The sequence below is a fragment of the Neoarius graeffei genome, chromosome 20 (genome assembly GCF_027579695.1).
Source record: "Neoarius graeffei isolate fNeoGra1 chromosome 20, fNeoGra1.pri, whole genome shotgun sequence".
Lineage (NCBI taxonomy): Eukaryota > Metazoa > Chordata > Actinopteri > Siluriformes > Ariidae > Neoarius > Neoarius graeffei.
Genome location: NC_083588.1, coordinates 25666081 through 25684011, shown reverse-complemented (window position 1 = coordinate 25684011; position 17931 = coordinate 25666081). Strand labels below are relative to the sequence as shown.

At 42.2% G+C, this 17931-nt stretch overlaps 1 protein-coding gene across 3 annotated transcripts in view; it reads left to right on the top strand.

Annotated features, from left to right (window-relative positions):
- The window catches only part of LOC132868506 (dynein axonemal assembly factor 5-like), a 231838-nt gene that overhangs the window by 120435 nt on the left and 93472 nt on the right, over nt 1–17931 (top strand). For 2 of the 3 annotated variants that reach the window (XM_060901429.1, XM_060901431.1), the window contains exon 6: nt 13671–13901. The exons of the other annotated variant lie outside the window; for it this stretch is intronic. In XM_060901429.1, coding sequence (XP_060757412.1) covers nt 13671–13901 — 231 coding nt within the window. The remainder of the gene's footprint in view (nt 1–13670; nt 13902–17931) is intronic. 3 annotated transcript variants of the gene reach the window in all.

Genomic DNA, 17931 nt, shown 5'->3' with positions numbered 1-17931 from the left:
CACTAAACACAAGTTATAACATTAACTTTGTTCAAAACTTTTTTTGTCACAGTTGAGAGGGGGAGAATGATGTTACAACCAACAATTGTGAACTGCTAAGAACATGTGTGACAAATGTAGCATTTTATAAAAAAATATGGCTGTACACAGCTTTGCAGAGGGTGTAGCCTACATCCAACTAATAAGATGGTTTGATTACAGTACACATTTGTCTGCATGAGTACATAAATATGTGTAAATACAGTGAATGCTAGGGCTGTAACGATACACCCAACTCACGATTCGATTCGTATCGCAATTTTTGACCCATGATTCGATACACCCACGATTTTTTTTAAATGTGTTTTTAAAGTAGTAAATTTGACTTATTAACATTTACTTACTTACATTAACTATTTAATAACAAATAATTCAGACCACTGCAGAGAATGAGTAATATGTATGCAAAAATGAACAAATGTATATCCAAAGACTGTTTTATTTCTCAAAATAATACTGTTGAGCCAGAAGCTCTGTTTTGTTCGGTTCTGAAAAAGTCATTTTTCCAAATCGTGTAAATCCGTTAAGATTTTTTTTGGGGGGGTGGCTCTCTTACTGTCTCACTCTCATAGGGCCAATGATTTTCTGTGATCGTGGAAAACAGATGGAAATTACGGAATTTTTATAGTGAAACGTTGCTCGCGTGTCAAAATGTAACTACCGCAGAAGGCTTCCGCCCAAGCAGACATGCCTTCAGTGTTGCCAGATATTGCTAACGTTTTCCACCCCAAAATATGTTCAAAACCAGCCAAAAAGCACCTAAACCTGCCCGATCTGGCAACACTGCATGCCTTTCCGGTCAAGTGATTGTGATTGGCTTGTGGCACACCTAGCCAGCCAATGAGCTGCTTGTTTACAGATTCGCTCCCCGCGTCGCAACCAGAATGGCGACCGCTTAAAAGAAATGAATGCTCTGCCAGTGGCGAGTGTGGACGTTGCGTGACTCGCAGAAGATTGTCGCAGGTCGGCGAAAAAACGACTTACTAATAGATATAAAAAATAAAAGTAATTTAAGTAAGTTTAAAATGTAATTTAAATAAAAAGTAAAGTATTCATAAATTGAAGTTTGGAAGCACCTCTGTTTTTGGGCTGAGGAGAAGTTTGAAAGGGTGTACCGCGATTCTGCCGCCTTGTATCGCGATACGGATCGTGGCTCTGCGTATCGCGATTTCAATTTCGATACGCGTATTGTTACAGCCCTAATTGCTACACATACAAAGTAGTATATGTAATTAACTCAAAATAACAAAATAAGGGTCATCTCAGCTCACAACTATATTGGTCAAGTTTTGGGTGAAGTTGGTAAGGTGATGCTGCCTGTCCTTGAACACACCAAGTAGATCCCTCCTCACCCTGAGACACCATCTCACACACCATCCTCATCCATTGGTCATGTTCTAAAAATAACAAACACAAAAGAAAATGCAAGCACAATCATTAAATTGCACACACATTCATCTGCTCTTATTCTTGGTTGAAATACATTCTATTATATTTTTAATTCAGGTTTTTAAAAATGCTTACCGATGTGTTTTCTGGCCAGATGTCTGACACCGTTTTCCCGTGCCCAGTGCGTCAATGTCTGGTTTTAGGTCTTGTGCCGAGGCAATCCGTAAAACTGCGTGGAGGTTGGCATTGGTGATGCGTGATCTGTGCCTGGTCTTGTTTAGATTCATGATTGAAAACATCTGTTCACACAGATAGGTGCTCCCAAACATGGACAGAACATGGGCAGCATGAAGTCGGAGCTGTGGCATCAAACCAGGGGGCAGTAGACGGTAAAAGTCCTCAGTTGCGGCATCCTGGAACTTTGCTCTCAGGCTACCATCACTTTGAAGCTCAATTAACTCCATTTGAAGGTGACGGGGCGCACTGCAGACATCGGTGGTGAAAGGATAGGCAAAGGTGGCAAAGCCTGAGTGCTGTGCTTTAAAGTCAGAGAAGCGCCGATCAAACTCCTTCATTAACCAGCTCAGTTTAGTAGCCAACCGAGCACATGAAAAAGCACCGGGAACTGAGGCTGAGATGCTCTGACAAACAGGAAAGTGGGCAAGATTGTTCTGTTTCACTTGGGACTTCCATAGGTCAAGTTTGATCATGTCGGACATCTGCGTGATGACTTGTTTGCATCCCTGCAGCCTCTGATTCAGTTGGGCGAGATGCTCGGTTATGTCACACAACATAGCAAAGTCACACAGCCAGTTTGGGTCTGACAGTTCAGACAAGGGTTTTCCTTTACTTTGCGTGAAAAGAGCAATTTCTTCCCTAAGCTCAAAAAATCGTTGAAGGACTTTGCTCCTACTCAGCCACCTTACTTCTGTATGGTACGGCATGTCTCCATGCTCCGAGCCCACCTCCTGCAAGAACAGCTGGAACTGGCAGTGATTCAGGCCACGCGCCCAAATGAAGTTCACTGTTTTCATGACTGTGGTCATTATATCATCCAGCTCCAGAACCTTTCCACACAGAGCTTCTTGATGATGGATAATGCAATGATACGTTATCAGAGGTGTGTGACAGTTACTTTTTCGCATTTTCTCCTTCATTAGTCCAACCAAGCCTGTTTTTTCTCCACACATTGCAGGTGCACCATCGGTAGTTAGTCCCACCAACTTTTCCCACGGTAATTCCTTTTTACTTACGGACTTGTCCACTGCATCAAAAATGTCCTTTCCCGTTGTTGTCCCATGCATGGCAACTACATCCAAGAGCTCCTCAGTGACCGAGAGGTCTGCCTTCACCCCTCTTATAAAAATGGATAGCTGCTCTGTATCTGTGTTGTCTGGCTTTCATCAACAGTTAATAAAAAAGCCAGATAACTGCATGTAGGTGCATTTGGTTAATTATTAAATGATCTCATTAAATCAGTCTCATTAAATTTGAAGGTTAATAATTAAAAAGAATCAGTCTCATTTAAATCGTTTGAAGTGAATCGAATCAGTGAAATCGTTCAAATGAATCGAATCAGTGAATCATTCAAAGTAGTGAATCATTGAATCATACCATCAATCTTAGCGCTCAATAATAATTACCAAACAGCTAAATTATGGTACATCACTAAATTATTACAATCACTTACCATTTACATAACTGATATGCACCTTTTTGAATTCTTTGCGATTGGGGACTTCAGAAATATCCTTGTACAACGAATGAATACACACTGGTTGTTTAATAAATGAATTTATTATAACAAAGATAAAAATAATAATCAGTTGGAAAAACCGTGAGGTAGTGTATGTGTATATAAGAGTGTGTGTGGGTGTGCGTAGAGAGAGAGAGAGAGAGAGCAAGGGTGTGTGTGTATGAGTGGCTATAAAATTTGGAATGTTCTTATCTGATTGTGTTGGTATGTGTGAGTGTGGGGGGAAGGGCTACCACATGTAAAGGTTCATGGAACAAAAGAATAGTGTGTTAGCTCTAGCTTGTTGCTATGTTAAGCACATGGTGTAGGCCTGAATTAGCCTCGTGTAGCTAACTACACGTGGTGAATGCCTTGTGATCCCTGGAGACAGCACAATTAGCCCTAGAGGCTAATGGAACAAAAGAATTAGCTTTGGACGCTAATGAGCCAAAAGAAATTAACCATAGGCTAATTTCACCAACTTATACAGTACTGAATCAACTGAAACCTTGATAAGGTCAAAATGTGTGTTAAGGAGACTTAGGATATTAGTGAAAGGAATAAGAGGAAAACATGCACAGCCTAACAATTGAAACAAATGATATTAAACAAAATGAAACAATTCAACACGCTGAGTGTTTTCAGTGTGACAGATAAACAGTTCATGAGTTAAAGTTCACACTACTTCATAAAACTAATTCCTAGACTAGTTTAATTATGATTAAGATTATGATTAAGCTGATTATTATGACTAAGCCCAAAAATGCCAGTCTTACTCAAACATTCTTCAGCAAGATGTGGAGAGATATTCGCTGTGGGGAAGTTTCTGTAGAAGGCGGAGAGAACTTTCTGGTCCGACGGAGCACTCGGATCCAACGTGATGAAAAGAGGATTCTTGGTCCGAACTTCAGCGTTCGTGAGGAAAAGTCTCTGATCAGAAATAATCTGCACAGTGCCTTTTAGAAGGAATCTGATCACTTCGATTAAAAACTGCGTTTAAACGGCAGTCGTGACGTCACTTTAATACGAATGCCGGCTGTAACTCAGGTTGAGTTTAAAGATCGCGCTATTTTGGATTTTTACCTTGGCCAGAGGTGAACACAGAACGTGCTGGATGATAGATCTTTGCAAAGTGAGATGTTCCCGGGGTTTGCCTGCAAATGCGAGCGGTCTCTTTATTGTCTGTTGGAGTTGAAGTCCACAGAGCCAGAGATGAGGAGTTGAGCGTTTGTTCCATCATTTATCTCTTCATGGCGAACGTGGTGATAATCCCGCCCCCGGCATGACGTATGTCAATGCGGAAGTTGGCTGGGAGTTGTAGTTCTTAGACACAAAATGGCGGCATGATACCTACAGCATGTCTCCTCGGCCAGCTGTGTTGCCAGATTTCCTGCTAGTTCCTTAACTCTGTTGGCGATGGTGTTTCTGGACAAACTGACATTATTAAAAGTTTGTATCTGGTCAGGGCACACCTGCTCACACACCTTCAGCATGCACTGCTTCAAAAATGAGAGAGACTTTGAAGTGCGGGTGATTTCTTCAGCTACAATAAAGCTAGCTTTCACTGCTGCATCGTTTTTGGTTGTAGCTCTTGTGAACATATTCTGCTGTGATTGCAGTTTGCCTTTTAATTCTTGGACCATTTGTAGCTTTTCTTGGAAGCTAAATTTGGCATACTTAGCTCTGTGTTTGATGTCAAAATGCCGATGTAGATTTTTTTTTTTTTTGTTTCCGTTTCCGGTTGAGAGTACGTCGTGCGCATTCTGGCTGCCGCTTCTCACCAGAGCTTTTTTTTTTAATTTTATTTTTATTTTCTTTCTTTTTCAATTTTCATTTTATTTATTTTTTTTCTGTGTGTTTGTGTAGTTTGATGTTTGTTTGAGTGTTTTGTCCGCCAGTTGTGGTGTAGCTCCAGACCCAGTTTTGGGCGTTGGTTCCCTCTAGGCCTTGGTTCGCTGTGCCTGCGCTCCCAGCTGTGGACTGCAGTGAGCTCGCTGCTCATTTAACATTCGTGGTTGTCCAGCGCTCTGTGCTTTAACGCTTGGCGTGATGTTCCGAGCGATGTTGCTCGGTGGTGTCACGGCGGCTGTGCAGGCAGTTTGGGACACACCAGCGCTCTGCGTGGCAGAGCTTCTGTGCTCGCTTTGTGGATCCACGGCGTGGTGTTTGAGCGATGTGGCTGACGGCGTCACGGCGGCAGTGCTGGAGATGTGGGACTCGTTTTCATGCGCCTTTTGGTGGGACTGTGGCTGCTACACCACTGGAATTACATCCTGACCCCTACTTGGTGGACTTTTTATTTTTTATTAGTTATTCATTTATTTATTTATTTATTATTTTTTATTGTTATTATTTTTTTCTTTGTCTATAATTGTAAAGCGTCCTTGGGTTTTGTGAAAGGCGCTATATAAGTTTAACTTATTATTACTCTTTGACGACTGACACCACCCCATAACACACAAGACATACCGGTCTTTCTCCTTGAAGCACAAACATATATTCAGCTTCCCATCTTTTCTGAAACCGCCTTCCATCTGCATCAATTTTTCTCTTCCTGGACATTTTCTCAACTATGGATTTATTCATAACCTGGGGTAAAAAGCCAATAAATTATGATAGTAATTAAACACTTGTGGATACACTGCGACCTAGTGGTGGGATGCCGTCACTTCGCAGGTAAAATAATCGACATGCATTATGGGAGACGTAGTTCTTCTTCTGTCGATTTATTGGCAGTTAACAATCGATGTGTATTACCGCCATCTACCGGGCTGAGGTGTGATCTCAAGGGATATTAATCGTTGCAAATGCCTGCGTGAGAATAAATCAAAACTGAGCCTGTAGTCAGACCTTGAGCAGGTCATGTCCTGATAGAATGTTCAAAAGATATCAATATTATGTCTCGAGCAATGTGTTATCACAACAGTACAGTACACAGTGAGACACAAGGTCACAGAAGAATTCTAGCCTTCTAGCTGAAATAGTAAAATAGAATGGAGTAGAATATTAACAATATTAAGAGATGTATGCTTGAGTCAATCCTTGCTCTTCTTGACGTGTATTGGTGCTCAGAGGGCGGGCATGCCCTATCAGCCCTCGTCCCACCTCACCGGAGCTTAGAGAAACTGGCCAAATTGTCTAGAATTTGTGTAACCAAACAAAAATCTTCCCATAAACCAATTACGAGGATAACCAAACAAAATCTTCCCGTAAACCAATTACGAGGGTAACCAAACAAAAATCTTCCCGTAAACCAATTACGAGGATAACCAAACAAAAAATCTTCCCGTAAACCAATTACTAGGATAACCAAACAAAATCTTCCCGTAAACCAATTACGAGGATAACCAAACAAAATCTTCCCGTAAACCAATTACAAGGATAACCAAACAAAAATCTTCCCGTAAACCAATTACGAGGATAACCAAACAAAAAATCTTCCCATAAACCAATTACGAGGATACTAGGGGTGGGCAAAAATATCGATACGGCGATATATCGCGATACTTTGTCTTCCGATTCAATATCGATACTCAATTTGAATATCGATATTTTTTCAAATAATAAATCATGTTTCAGACGGGTTGTAAATCCAGTATGACTCCGCAAGGTGTCGCTGTGCCGCTACCTCACTGCAAGGCACTCTTCGTCTTCTCTTTTTTTCCCGGTGGTTGCAGTGAGGAAAAAAAACAAGCAAGCATGGCTGTTAACGTAAACCTAGAGACGCCACCGAACTTTAAGGCAGATGTTTGGAGGCACTTTGGATTCCAAAGGAAAGGAGAAAAAAAAAACCAGTGAGCTGGACAAAGAGTACGCACTTTGCAAAACCTGTTTCGCTCCAATTAGATATTCAATTTCTACTGCAGGTGACATAATCAGCTCTCAGAGGAGCTGTCTCACCTCTGAGCATGCTGACCAGTTGCTCTTCCTGAAGAAGAACATGCAGTTTTGAAATGTGTGCTCACAGTACAGGTTTGGATTAAACTTTACACAAGTACTAAGCACAAGTTAAATGTTCTCAGGTATATGTTCTCAAGTTTACAAAGAACAAATTGATATTAGTGTTAGCACTGAAATGTATGTGCAGTCTGCAGTGCAAGTTTTAAGTTTTCATGAAACAATTTAATTCTGCTTGTTAAGCAGCACTGATGTGTCCATGCTTACAGAAAAGTTGATAATACTAGCACAGAAATGGGAATTTTCTGTATGTTGTAGTGAAGCAACTCTTGGTTTTGCCAGCAGTGGAATAGAGACAAATATATGTCTGGCAAGAGTGTGTAGTTATGTATGTGAAATGTAATTTTACAGTGGTCAATAAATTCTGATTTTTTTCAGTGACACAGATATCGTGATGTGGTTGAAATTTCTTGCAATATATCGATTATCGCTGAATCGCTGTACCGTGATATTATCGTTATCGTGGGCAAAATATCGCCATAGTATCGTATCGTGAGGTATCTGGTGATACCCAGCCCTAGAGGATACGAGGATCTTCCCGTGAAACCCTTCACAAGAATAAACAAAAAAACGTCATTGCAGACTGATTATAAAAAAAACCCTAAATTCTATTTGCTAGTTGAGTGTCCTTTAAATACTGTGTTAGAACTGTTACTGCTGATTGTGTGAATGGCTGACTTAATAAGTTGTCTATAGTTACAGATTTTCTTAATGTTCTCCCCATCTTCTCTCTTTCACTGGAATACTGTGTACAGTGTATAAGAACATGCTCAACCTTTTCTACTTCTCCACAGTGTGCACAGGCCCCAGAATGATGTTTCCCTATTGTATACAACCCACTATTTAGACTTGTGTGCCCTATCCTCAGCCTAGTCAACCAAACCTCCTCCTGTCGTTTCAGTTCACCACCCCTTCTAAACACCACCTCCTTTTGTAAATTATATAGATGCCTTCCTTTCTCCTCTGTATTCCATCTCTCCTGCCACGTTTTGTTGATGTTGTCTTTAATTATTATTTTAATAATTTCTTCAGGAAGAGCAACTGGTCAGCATGCTCAGAGGTGAGACAGCTCCTCTGAGAGCTTGCTTAATGGGACTTCTAACTCAACCTCATTTGCCTTGATGGCCTCTTTGGCCATTTTATCCACTTTCTCATTACCCTCAACCCCCTTATGAGCTGGAACCCATATGAACTGAATAAAAGTTTTATGTTGATTTATCTTAAATACGAGATGGTTAATTTCATCTAAGAGATCTTGTCGGCATGTAGATTTTCCACTCTGGATACTATTTAAGGAAGACATAGAATCTGAGCAAATAACTGCTTTACTAGGCTTCACCTCCTCCACCCACTGCAGGGCCAGTATAATAGCCATCATTTCTGCTGAAAAAATTGACAAGTGATCTGACGTCCTTTTCCCAATACTTATATTGTAGCTGGGGATGAATACTGCTGCTTCTGTCTTATCAGTTTCATCTTTAGAAGCATCTGTATATATCTGTGTCGTGTCATCATACATTACTTCTAAATACTGCTGTACATTCTGGTTTGCAATCTCCTTAGTTTTCAAATTTACAATAGGGAAATAAAATAACCAAGGGGGAATGATTGACCTTGTAATTGTTTTGCAAAGAGGAATGTCACTGATCCCCAATTGATCTGCCTGCTGATTACCATCCCACCCAAAACTGCGTACGGGTCAACCATACTCCCAGCATTCCCTTAGTATCTGTTTGGTTGGGTGATTGTCTTCATGACCCTGTAGGTTTAGCCAATATGATACTGATAATTTCAGTCGTCTGAGGCCCAGTGGCATCTCCCCTACTTCCACCTGAAGTGCTGGGACTGGAGAGGTCCTGAAGGCACCACAGCATATACGGAGGGCTTTGGCTTGTATCTTGTTTAGCTCTAACAAGGAAGTCTTGGCTGCTGAACTATATGCTATACATCCATAATCCAACACTGGTCGGATTAGGGCACTATAAATTCTTTTCAAGGATGTGCTTGATGCCCCCCAGTCATTCCCTGCTAAGCATTTCAGAATATGAATTCCCTTTTTACATTTGTCTATAACCTTTTGAATATGATTTTTAAAAGAAAGTTTGTTATTGAACCATACATCAAGGTATCTTAAATTATCCGTTTGCTTGAGTGGCTGCCCATACAACCTGAGGTCCACTGTAGGGTTAACCCTTTTTTTTGAGAAACATATAACTTGTGTCTTTTCAACAGATAAATGAAACCCCCACTCATGTGACCATCTTTCAACCTCGTTTATAGCTATTTGCATTCTGTCCCTTAGACTATCAGAATTTCGGCCTCTCACCCACAGTGCTCCATCATCTGCATAAAGTGCTCTACTGATTCTGGAATCAATATTGTTAAAAGCATCATTAATCATTATATTAAATAGAATTGGGCTGCAGACACTACCCTGTGGGGTACCATTTTCTATAGCGTAGATTTTTGAATGGCTCGCTCCAACTCTTACCTCTATGGTTCTATTCCTTAAAAAATATCTAATCCAATTGAACATTTTGCCTTCTATTTCCATTTTATTCAATTTAAGTAAAAGACCCTCATTCCAGAGCATATCATATGCTTTTTCAGGGAGACGTAGTTTATGGTCAATGCATGCTTTAAAGCAGCATACACTTATTTTAAGACAATCGTACAAGCTCTCACAGGCCACATAAAATGACGTGGCAGGCCACATTTGGCCTGCGGGCCTTGAGTTTGACACATGAGACGTAACCAAAAAGTCCTTGGAAGGATCAGCCTGCACCATTCCACCCAGTCATAGAGCAGAGTATGTGCAGGATCTACAGGACTGGATCGCGCAGGTAGTGCCCATCATAAAAGAAGACATGCAGGCAGCTCAGAGGGAACAACAGGCCTACAACCATCCAGCGCAGCCCTGAGAATTCCAGATGGGGGACAGAGTGCTCCTCCTCTTACCCAGCAGCAACTGCAAGTTCCTAGCCCATTGGCAAGGCCCCTACACCAACATGGAGAGAGTAAGCCCAGTAAACTACTACTTGCAGCAGCCAGGTAAGGGAGCTACCAATAAACTGTACCCTATTAACATTCTGAAAAAACGGATTAAACTAGTGCCAGTGCTGTCCACCCTCTCTGTTCCTCACAGCCTGAATGGAGAACAAGTCCACCATGGAGAGGAGTCTCATGCCAGCCCCAAAACAAGAACTCTGAGAACTAGAAGACCAGTTTGGGGACACATTCTTAATAGAACCTGGGTAGATACACATACTCCAATGCGAAATCAAGATACCTCTGGGAGTGGTGATTCACTAAAGGCCCTACCAGGTCCTGGAGGTCTGCTCTCAGGCTATAGAGGCAATAATAGCCTGCATGCTTCAATGTGGGGTCATAGAGGAGTCTGCTAGCACATGGTCTAGCCCTATAGTCACCATCCCTAAGCCCAATGGGAGCCTGTGGCTGTGCAATGACTTTAGGAGGCTGAACCAGGTCTCAGAGTTTGACACTAACCCCATGCCCCAAGTGGATGATCTCATTGAGTGCCTGGGAAGAGCCTGTTTCATCTCCACCCTGGACCTTATGAAAAGGTACTGGCAAGTGGAACTCGCTCCCAACAGGCCAAAAACAGACTTTAGTACCACCACTGGCTGTACTGGGTTCTCCCCTTCAGTCTCCATGGAGTGCCAGCAACTTTCCACCACCTAATTGAACATCCTCCTGCGGCTCCATCATCAGCCTTATGTGACTACATAGCTCTATGATGTTGTCATCCACTCATACACCTGGCAGGAACGCATACACCAGATCAGAGAGGTGCTGCTCAAACTCTGGCATGCCAGGCCATAAGGCCAACCCCCGGAAGTGTCACCTGGGACTCTTAGAAGCACAATGCCTGGGTGATCACATTGGTCGGGATCTCTTGAAGCCCCAGGACAAGAAATTCAATGCTGTAAAACACTACTTCTGACCATCTATACTTGCCAGGTACATGCTTTCTTGGGCTTGGCAGGATATTATAGTTCATTCATGCCTAACTTCTCTTCTATAGCCTCCCCCCTCTCAGATTTAACCAGGAAAGGCAAGCTGGACAAAGTCTGATGGACTACATCACAGCAGGAACTGGTGTTCAGGCCGAGGCCTTTTACAGCTATAGACCAAAGTCATATAAATAAAAATTTACGGTGAAAGTAAGAAATACCGTTACCGACTTGCTTAACTAAAACTGATTTGACTTCAGTGATTGTGGGTTGACTCTCATTAAAACAGGATAAATGTTATAACTTAGGCAGCATACATGTACTGTACATGCATGCATTTTCACTGATAAAACGTAAAATGCTAATTAAATAATCAGATGAACTGAGACAATCACATTCTGAAGCAAATTAAATAATCTCATACTGGTAACTTAAACATACTATACAAGTTACATGTATTAATCTAAATGCAGGTAAACAATGTGGCGTTTTTTAAAATTTATTTATTTATTTTTTATTTTTTAAATCCAAATGAGAGTTGGAGCTTACCTGTCTGTGTTCTTGCTTCTTGATGGCCGATTGTTTTTGAAACAATCTGACTTTCAGTTGTTTGTTCAGTTCTCCGTTCATTCACTTCTTCCATGTAAGGGAGAGATGGCAGCAATATCCAGTTTAGAAATCAGATGGCTGCTCCACTCATTCACTTTTCTTCATACTGTGTAGTCCGCCATTACTGCTGGGCTCAGGCAATTACTAAAACCCAAGATGGAACGGGACGTCACCGGTTTTAGCGACAACTTCAGGGAGGTCACTGCCTGAGCGATATGTCCCATCCTGTTCCGTCCCGGGTTTTAGCAGCAACCCTCGGCTCACTCCGGGAGGACTGGTGCAACTGAACTCACTTTCCTTTAATAAATAAATAAATACTTGTAGTTTTCTTTTTCTTTACTTATTGGTACTGCACCCTCTTTCAATACGGGCTTATAGCCAACGCTCCTCAACAGATCAGAGGTCTCATACGAGTCTTCAGTAAAATGTGCAGAGGAGAGACCACTTCATAGATGCCCAATGTGCCTGTGAACTTCTCACAAAATGTATCCAAATCTTTGCAGTTTGAACATTCTTGGGCCATGAATGCAGCATAAATCCACCTTCTGTCATGTTGCTGCACCGGCCAAAAACATTACATGGCATGGCGATAAATTAGCTCAAAATGAGGATCGGAGTTGCAGTCAGCTCTGTGTTTTAGTATAGCGGAAGTGGCGATGAGACCGATAGACTTCCTGCTGTGATGTTACGGATGTCAAGGTCATTCACTCAGGCCGCTACCTATATAAATCACTTTAATTGTAAAAATTACTATATTAGATTTATTGTTAACGCTTAAAACTATTTCTATGCCATTCTTGAGGTCTCAAGGCATTTATAAACGAAAGTGAGGCCATGGCTCTGTGTATATGCTTTAAGGAAGAAGAACGCCCAGTCGTATACATGAGTACAAAACTGACCCCACAGAGTGGCGATACGCTGCCATGGAGCAAGAAACTCTGGCCATCAAATGGACCATAGAGGAATTGCAGTACTCACTGGTCTCATTTCACTCTCATTCCAGATCAACCCCCCTAACATAAGGTAAAAGGAAAGAACTTCAATAGCTAAATAACAATGGTTTCTCTTCCTACAGCACTTCTTGTTCCAGGTCTGACATTGAGTGGGGGTCCACCATGGAAAAGCTGATGGCCACTCCAGGAGGGATGTGTTCTGGGCTCAGGCCCCAACAACAGCAGGCTTGGAGCAGAAGGGGGTACTGTGACAACAGCAGGGCAGTGGCCCTTGTACACAAACTCATAAGTGCTCCTCATCATGCTGCTGCAGTGGTGTTGAAAGAGCAGCGTCCCACTCTCCCTGTAGCGGCAGTGCTGAAGAGACAGTGTCACCACAGCACCACTGATGTTAGTAAACATCATGCATACTGCCTAAGGGTGGGGACACCTAATACACTGTGGCTGGAGCTCAGTAATTGGCATGCTCATGCACCCTCCACAAGGTGTGGGGAGGATACAAAAGGATGCTGCTTCACCAGTTGTGTGAGTAGGAGGATGGTGAGAGGAAGTAATGAGTCTGTGCTGGTCTCTTTGTCTGTTGACAGATTCCAGTTCGGACAGTGCTTACCAGTCTTCAGACAGAAGCAGCTGTCTTCCCTGATGCTGCCCCTGAGTGACGAAACCTCAATAGTCTCCAAGGGACATTATCACATTTGGATGGGAAGATTCACCAGCACCTTGTATCTTCATTCCCTTTTCCCCACTCTCTGCCACCTTTGTAAATAAAAGAGCACTTTTTCCACTGAACTTCTGTTTCCTGAGTCTGTGTCTGAGCCCAAGCGCTAGGGGGGCGCTATAGTCTTCATAGTCACATCCAATAAGTGGGAGTACTGAATCCATATACCTGTCAATATTTGCAAGAAGTCAGTATAAATGTTCAAATCAATAATTTTCTTTTTTTTTATTTCTTACGGTCACCCCCACTCCCCTCTCTCTCTCTCTCTCTCTCTCTCGTTTCTTTCCTCTCTCCAGGGTTTGGAGTCAGCCAGGCTTTTAGGGGTTTTTGTTAGCCCAGAGGTCTTCATCAAGCTATTACTGACTCATGTGATGAACTCTTCCTCCTGCTCCTGTTCTTCTCCTTGGGCTCCCCTAATGGTGTTGGTGGCAATGCTGAAGGGGAGCACCAGGAAGCTACTGGGTCCACAACTTCTCCAGATTGGACAAATACTTGCCCATCCTGATGTCTGTCAGGAGTCTCAGCAGGTAAAACAATGACTAATGAGTTTGCTGCTGTATTGGTTTAGAGGAGGTGCAGGTTTACCTTTTTTTCTTCTTCTTTTGGGTTTTACGGCAGCTGGCATCCAGTGTTGCATTACTGCCATCTACAGTTTTATTTTGACTGTGCACTGACAGTTACTTCATTCTGTTGCTAAACGAACAGCTGATCACACAGAGGAGCTTGCTGACCCCCGATATTTATTAGTTTGGTCCTGCATTTTCTTTCCTTCACAACATAATGTCTTCTTGCTTTCCGTTACTGTAGTCGGTCTTTCACTTTTCATTTGCACACTCATGTCCTCCATTTTTCAGCAGAGTTGTGAATGCTATTAAGTCCTTTTTAGCAGGGGGGAGAGTAAGTGGAAAAGGCCACACACTAAACAGGGCAGTCAAGGCATTAGGAGCAATATCCCTTCCAGTTACCTTGGATAACACATCAAAGATCTCAGCCCAGAATCTATTCAGGGAGGGACAGCTCCAAAACATGTATCAAATCAAATCAAATCAAGTTTATTTGTACAGCGCTTTTAACAATAAACATTGTCGCAAAGCAGCTTTACAGAATTTGAACGACTTAAAACATGAGCTAATTTTATCCCTAATCTATCCCCAATGAGCAAGCCTGTGGCGACGGTGGCAAGGAAAAACTCCCCCAGACGACATGAGGAAGAAACCTCGAGAGGAACCAGACTCAAAAGGGAACCCATCCTCATTTGGGCAACAACAGACAGCCTGACTATAATATTAACAGTTTTAACAGGTATAACCCTCAACTGTCCTCATGGGGCCGTCCTTCACAGGAGTGGGGCGATAAAACTCCGACCAGACACAGGGCACCAGGATGGATCAAGCAGGTCCGAGGGGCAGAAGAGGCCAGCATCTCAATCCCAGGATCAACATGTAACTCAGAGGGACAGATGGGGGGGGGGGGGAGAGAAAGAAAACACGTTGTTAGGTATGCCCTAAAAATGACAAGTATTAAATCTGTGTGGTAGGCTCGCAGAGACGAGAGTCTTTACATCAGGCATAACACACAATGGCATGTTAATATGGTAAAAAATATATCATGACCTGCTCTGGCTGGATGCTTGATTGGGTGATGGGAGCACACTCCTCAGCAATGATGAGATGCAGATGGGACCCTTAGGCCTGGCCAAGACAATTCAGTTACATTTCACCGGGTCTGGGACATGCGACAAAATGTCTGACGGCCGATTCCCTGCAGGCTACGATAGCCAGTCGAGGTCCCCACCGTCTCCACCAAAAGATTTCCTGTTGACTCCATGTAACTCAGAGGGACAGATTTGGGGTGGGGGGGAGAGAAAGAAAACACAGGTGGTTAGGTGGTTAGGTATGCCCAATGTCACCTGAATAAGTAGGAACAGTATACATATTGCACCGAGTACAAGCAGGGACTCCGGCAACTAACTATGGCAGCATAACTAAAAGGAGAGAGCCAGAAGGTAACACAGGCATGAGGGAGCCCCGGGACATAAAGCAGCCAGCCACTACACCGTCAACAAACTCGAGTGAGCAAGCGAGTGGGGACTGACAGCATCCATACATCCCAGTTTACCAAAACACTCTATGTCTGAGGACCCTCCAGATCTACTCCTTTACCTCATAAACACCATTAACAAAAGGCTTGACTAAACAGATATGTTTTCAGCCTAGACATGTATGAATAGTTTACTGTGGCTTGTTGGCATCATTCACACAGAGGAGACACTATCAATTATCCTTGCAAGCCGAGCTTTAGTGTATTGAGCTCGATATAGGATCCAACATTGCATAAAACTATTCCTAGTACAGACTGAAGACCTGTGCACTCTCTTTTTAAAATCTCCTCCCAAACCTCATCTGGAATCATCTTTCCCAGATCCGTCTCCCAAACCGCTTTAAGCACAGTAGAAGAGCCTGAACAAAGGTTATAAATATTTAAATAAATAGAAGAAATCGGCCCCCTCAATGAGGAGACAGCCTTCAGAAACACCTCAAAATCTGAAGGATTAGGAAGAGCAGGGATTTCTGGGAATGAACTACGGGCAAAATTCCGAGCTTGAAGGTACCTGAAAAAAAGTGCTTTAGGGAGCGAAAATTTGTTTAATTGTTAAAAGGAACCAAAAATAGAATCAACATACAAGTCTTTTAGGGTGTTTATACCCAGCCTGGCCCATAGAGAACGTGCTGTCCAGTAAAGATGGAGGAAAAATATGATTTGCTGCAAGTGGAGCCCTGACAGAGAGTGTTTGCAGGCTGACATGACGTCTAAATTGTATCCAAGTTTTAAGGCAGGAGGCCACTTTTAGTATAACTAGAAGTAGAGGAGTGAAAAGGTGAGTACAATAAGGCTTTCAATGATACCGGATGAACAGAATTTGCCTCCAAGACTAACCATGATGGAAGGACCTCAATATCTTCATATCGAACCCAATAATTCAAGTTTCTGATGTTTGTTGCCCAATAATAGTATAAGAAGTTAGGTAATGCTATTCCACCCAAAGCTTTGGGCCTCTGTAAAACTTGGCAGCGTGACCTGGGAGTCTTCTTGTTCCAAATAAAATCTAGAATATGACTGTCTACTTTATAGAAAAATGAAAGAGGAAGAGTATTGGAACACATTGGAATAAATATAAAAAGCGTGGAAAAATATTAATTTTCATAGCGTTGATCCTAGTAGCTATGGAAAGATTCAGGAGGGACCACTGCTCAAAATCATGTTTAATTTGTGTGAGCAGAGAGAGAAAATTTTTCTTATAAAGATTAACCACTGTTTTGGCTACATACACTCCAAGATAAACAAAGCCAGAGTTTGAGATCTTAAATGGTAAATTTTTAAGTGGATATTCTTTTGTCTCTCTGTTAACAGCATACACTTTTGCTAAGATTTAGTTTCTATCCAGAGATTTTACTTAAATGCATCTAGGACTGATGAAAGGGCTGCAGGAGTGGAACGTGATAGATCAGACAAAAACAACAATAGCTCGTCCGCGTACAGGGCCACCTTCACCTACACCATTTCTGGTTATGCCACAGATATCAGGATGAGACCACAGAGCAATTGACAGAGGCTCCATCACAGTGGCAAAAAGAAGAGGACTTAATTGGCATCCCTGCCTTGTAGAACGACATAAATGAAAGTACTCAGAATTAGTGCCATTTGTCCTAACAGTGACCTGTGGAGATGCATATAGTAATCTTACCCATGAAACAAATTTTTCCCCAAATCCAAATTTCCCCAAAGTCAAAAATAAATAATTCCACTCTGCTCTGTCAAACGCCTTCTTGGCATCCAGAGCTATCAAGGCTTCAGGCAAAACAGTTGGAGAAGGATTATAAACCACATTAAATACCCTCCTAAGATTAAAAAAAGGAGTGCCTATTGCGAATAAACCCGGTTTGATTCAAAGATATAATTGAAGTTAGAACAACTTCTAAGCGCTTGGCCAGCAACTTGCACAGTAATTTGAAGTCAACATTCAACAAACTAATGGGATGATATGAACTGCATGATAATGCATATTTACCTTTCTTTAAAAGCAGTGAAATACAAGCCTGGTTTAGGGTGTGGGGGAGTGTGCCTGAATTAAAAGACTCAGTAAACATCTCTAATAGGTGCAGGGCCAGCTGCTTCCAAAATGTTTTATAAAACTCGGCTGGACAGCCATCTGAGCCCGTGCTTTTACTACTTTGTAATGATTTAACTGCCACCTCAAGTTCGATTGCTGTGATAGGATGCTCCAGTTCCTTAGCCACATTCAGATCCAGAGTGGGAATGTTAATCCTATCGAAGAAGGAGACCAGATCTGCAGCAGCATAAGAACAATCAGATGAATACAGCAACTTACAGAATTCCATAAAAAGTTTTATTGATTTCCAATGGGTCTGATGTTACTCCCGAGCCAGTCTCAATTCGAGGGATCAACTGAGATGCAGATATTTGACGTAGCCAATGAGTCAACAGTTTACTAGTCTTATCCCCTTGTTTATAAAATTTGGATGTTGAATGCAGTAA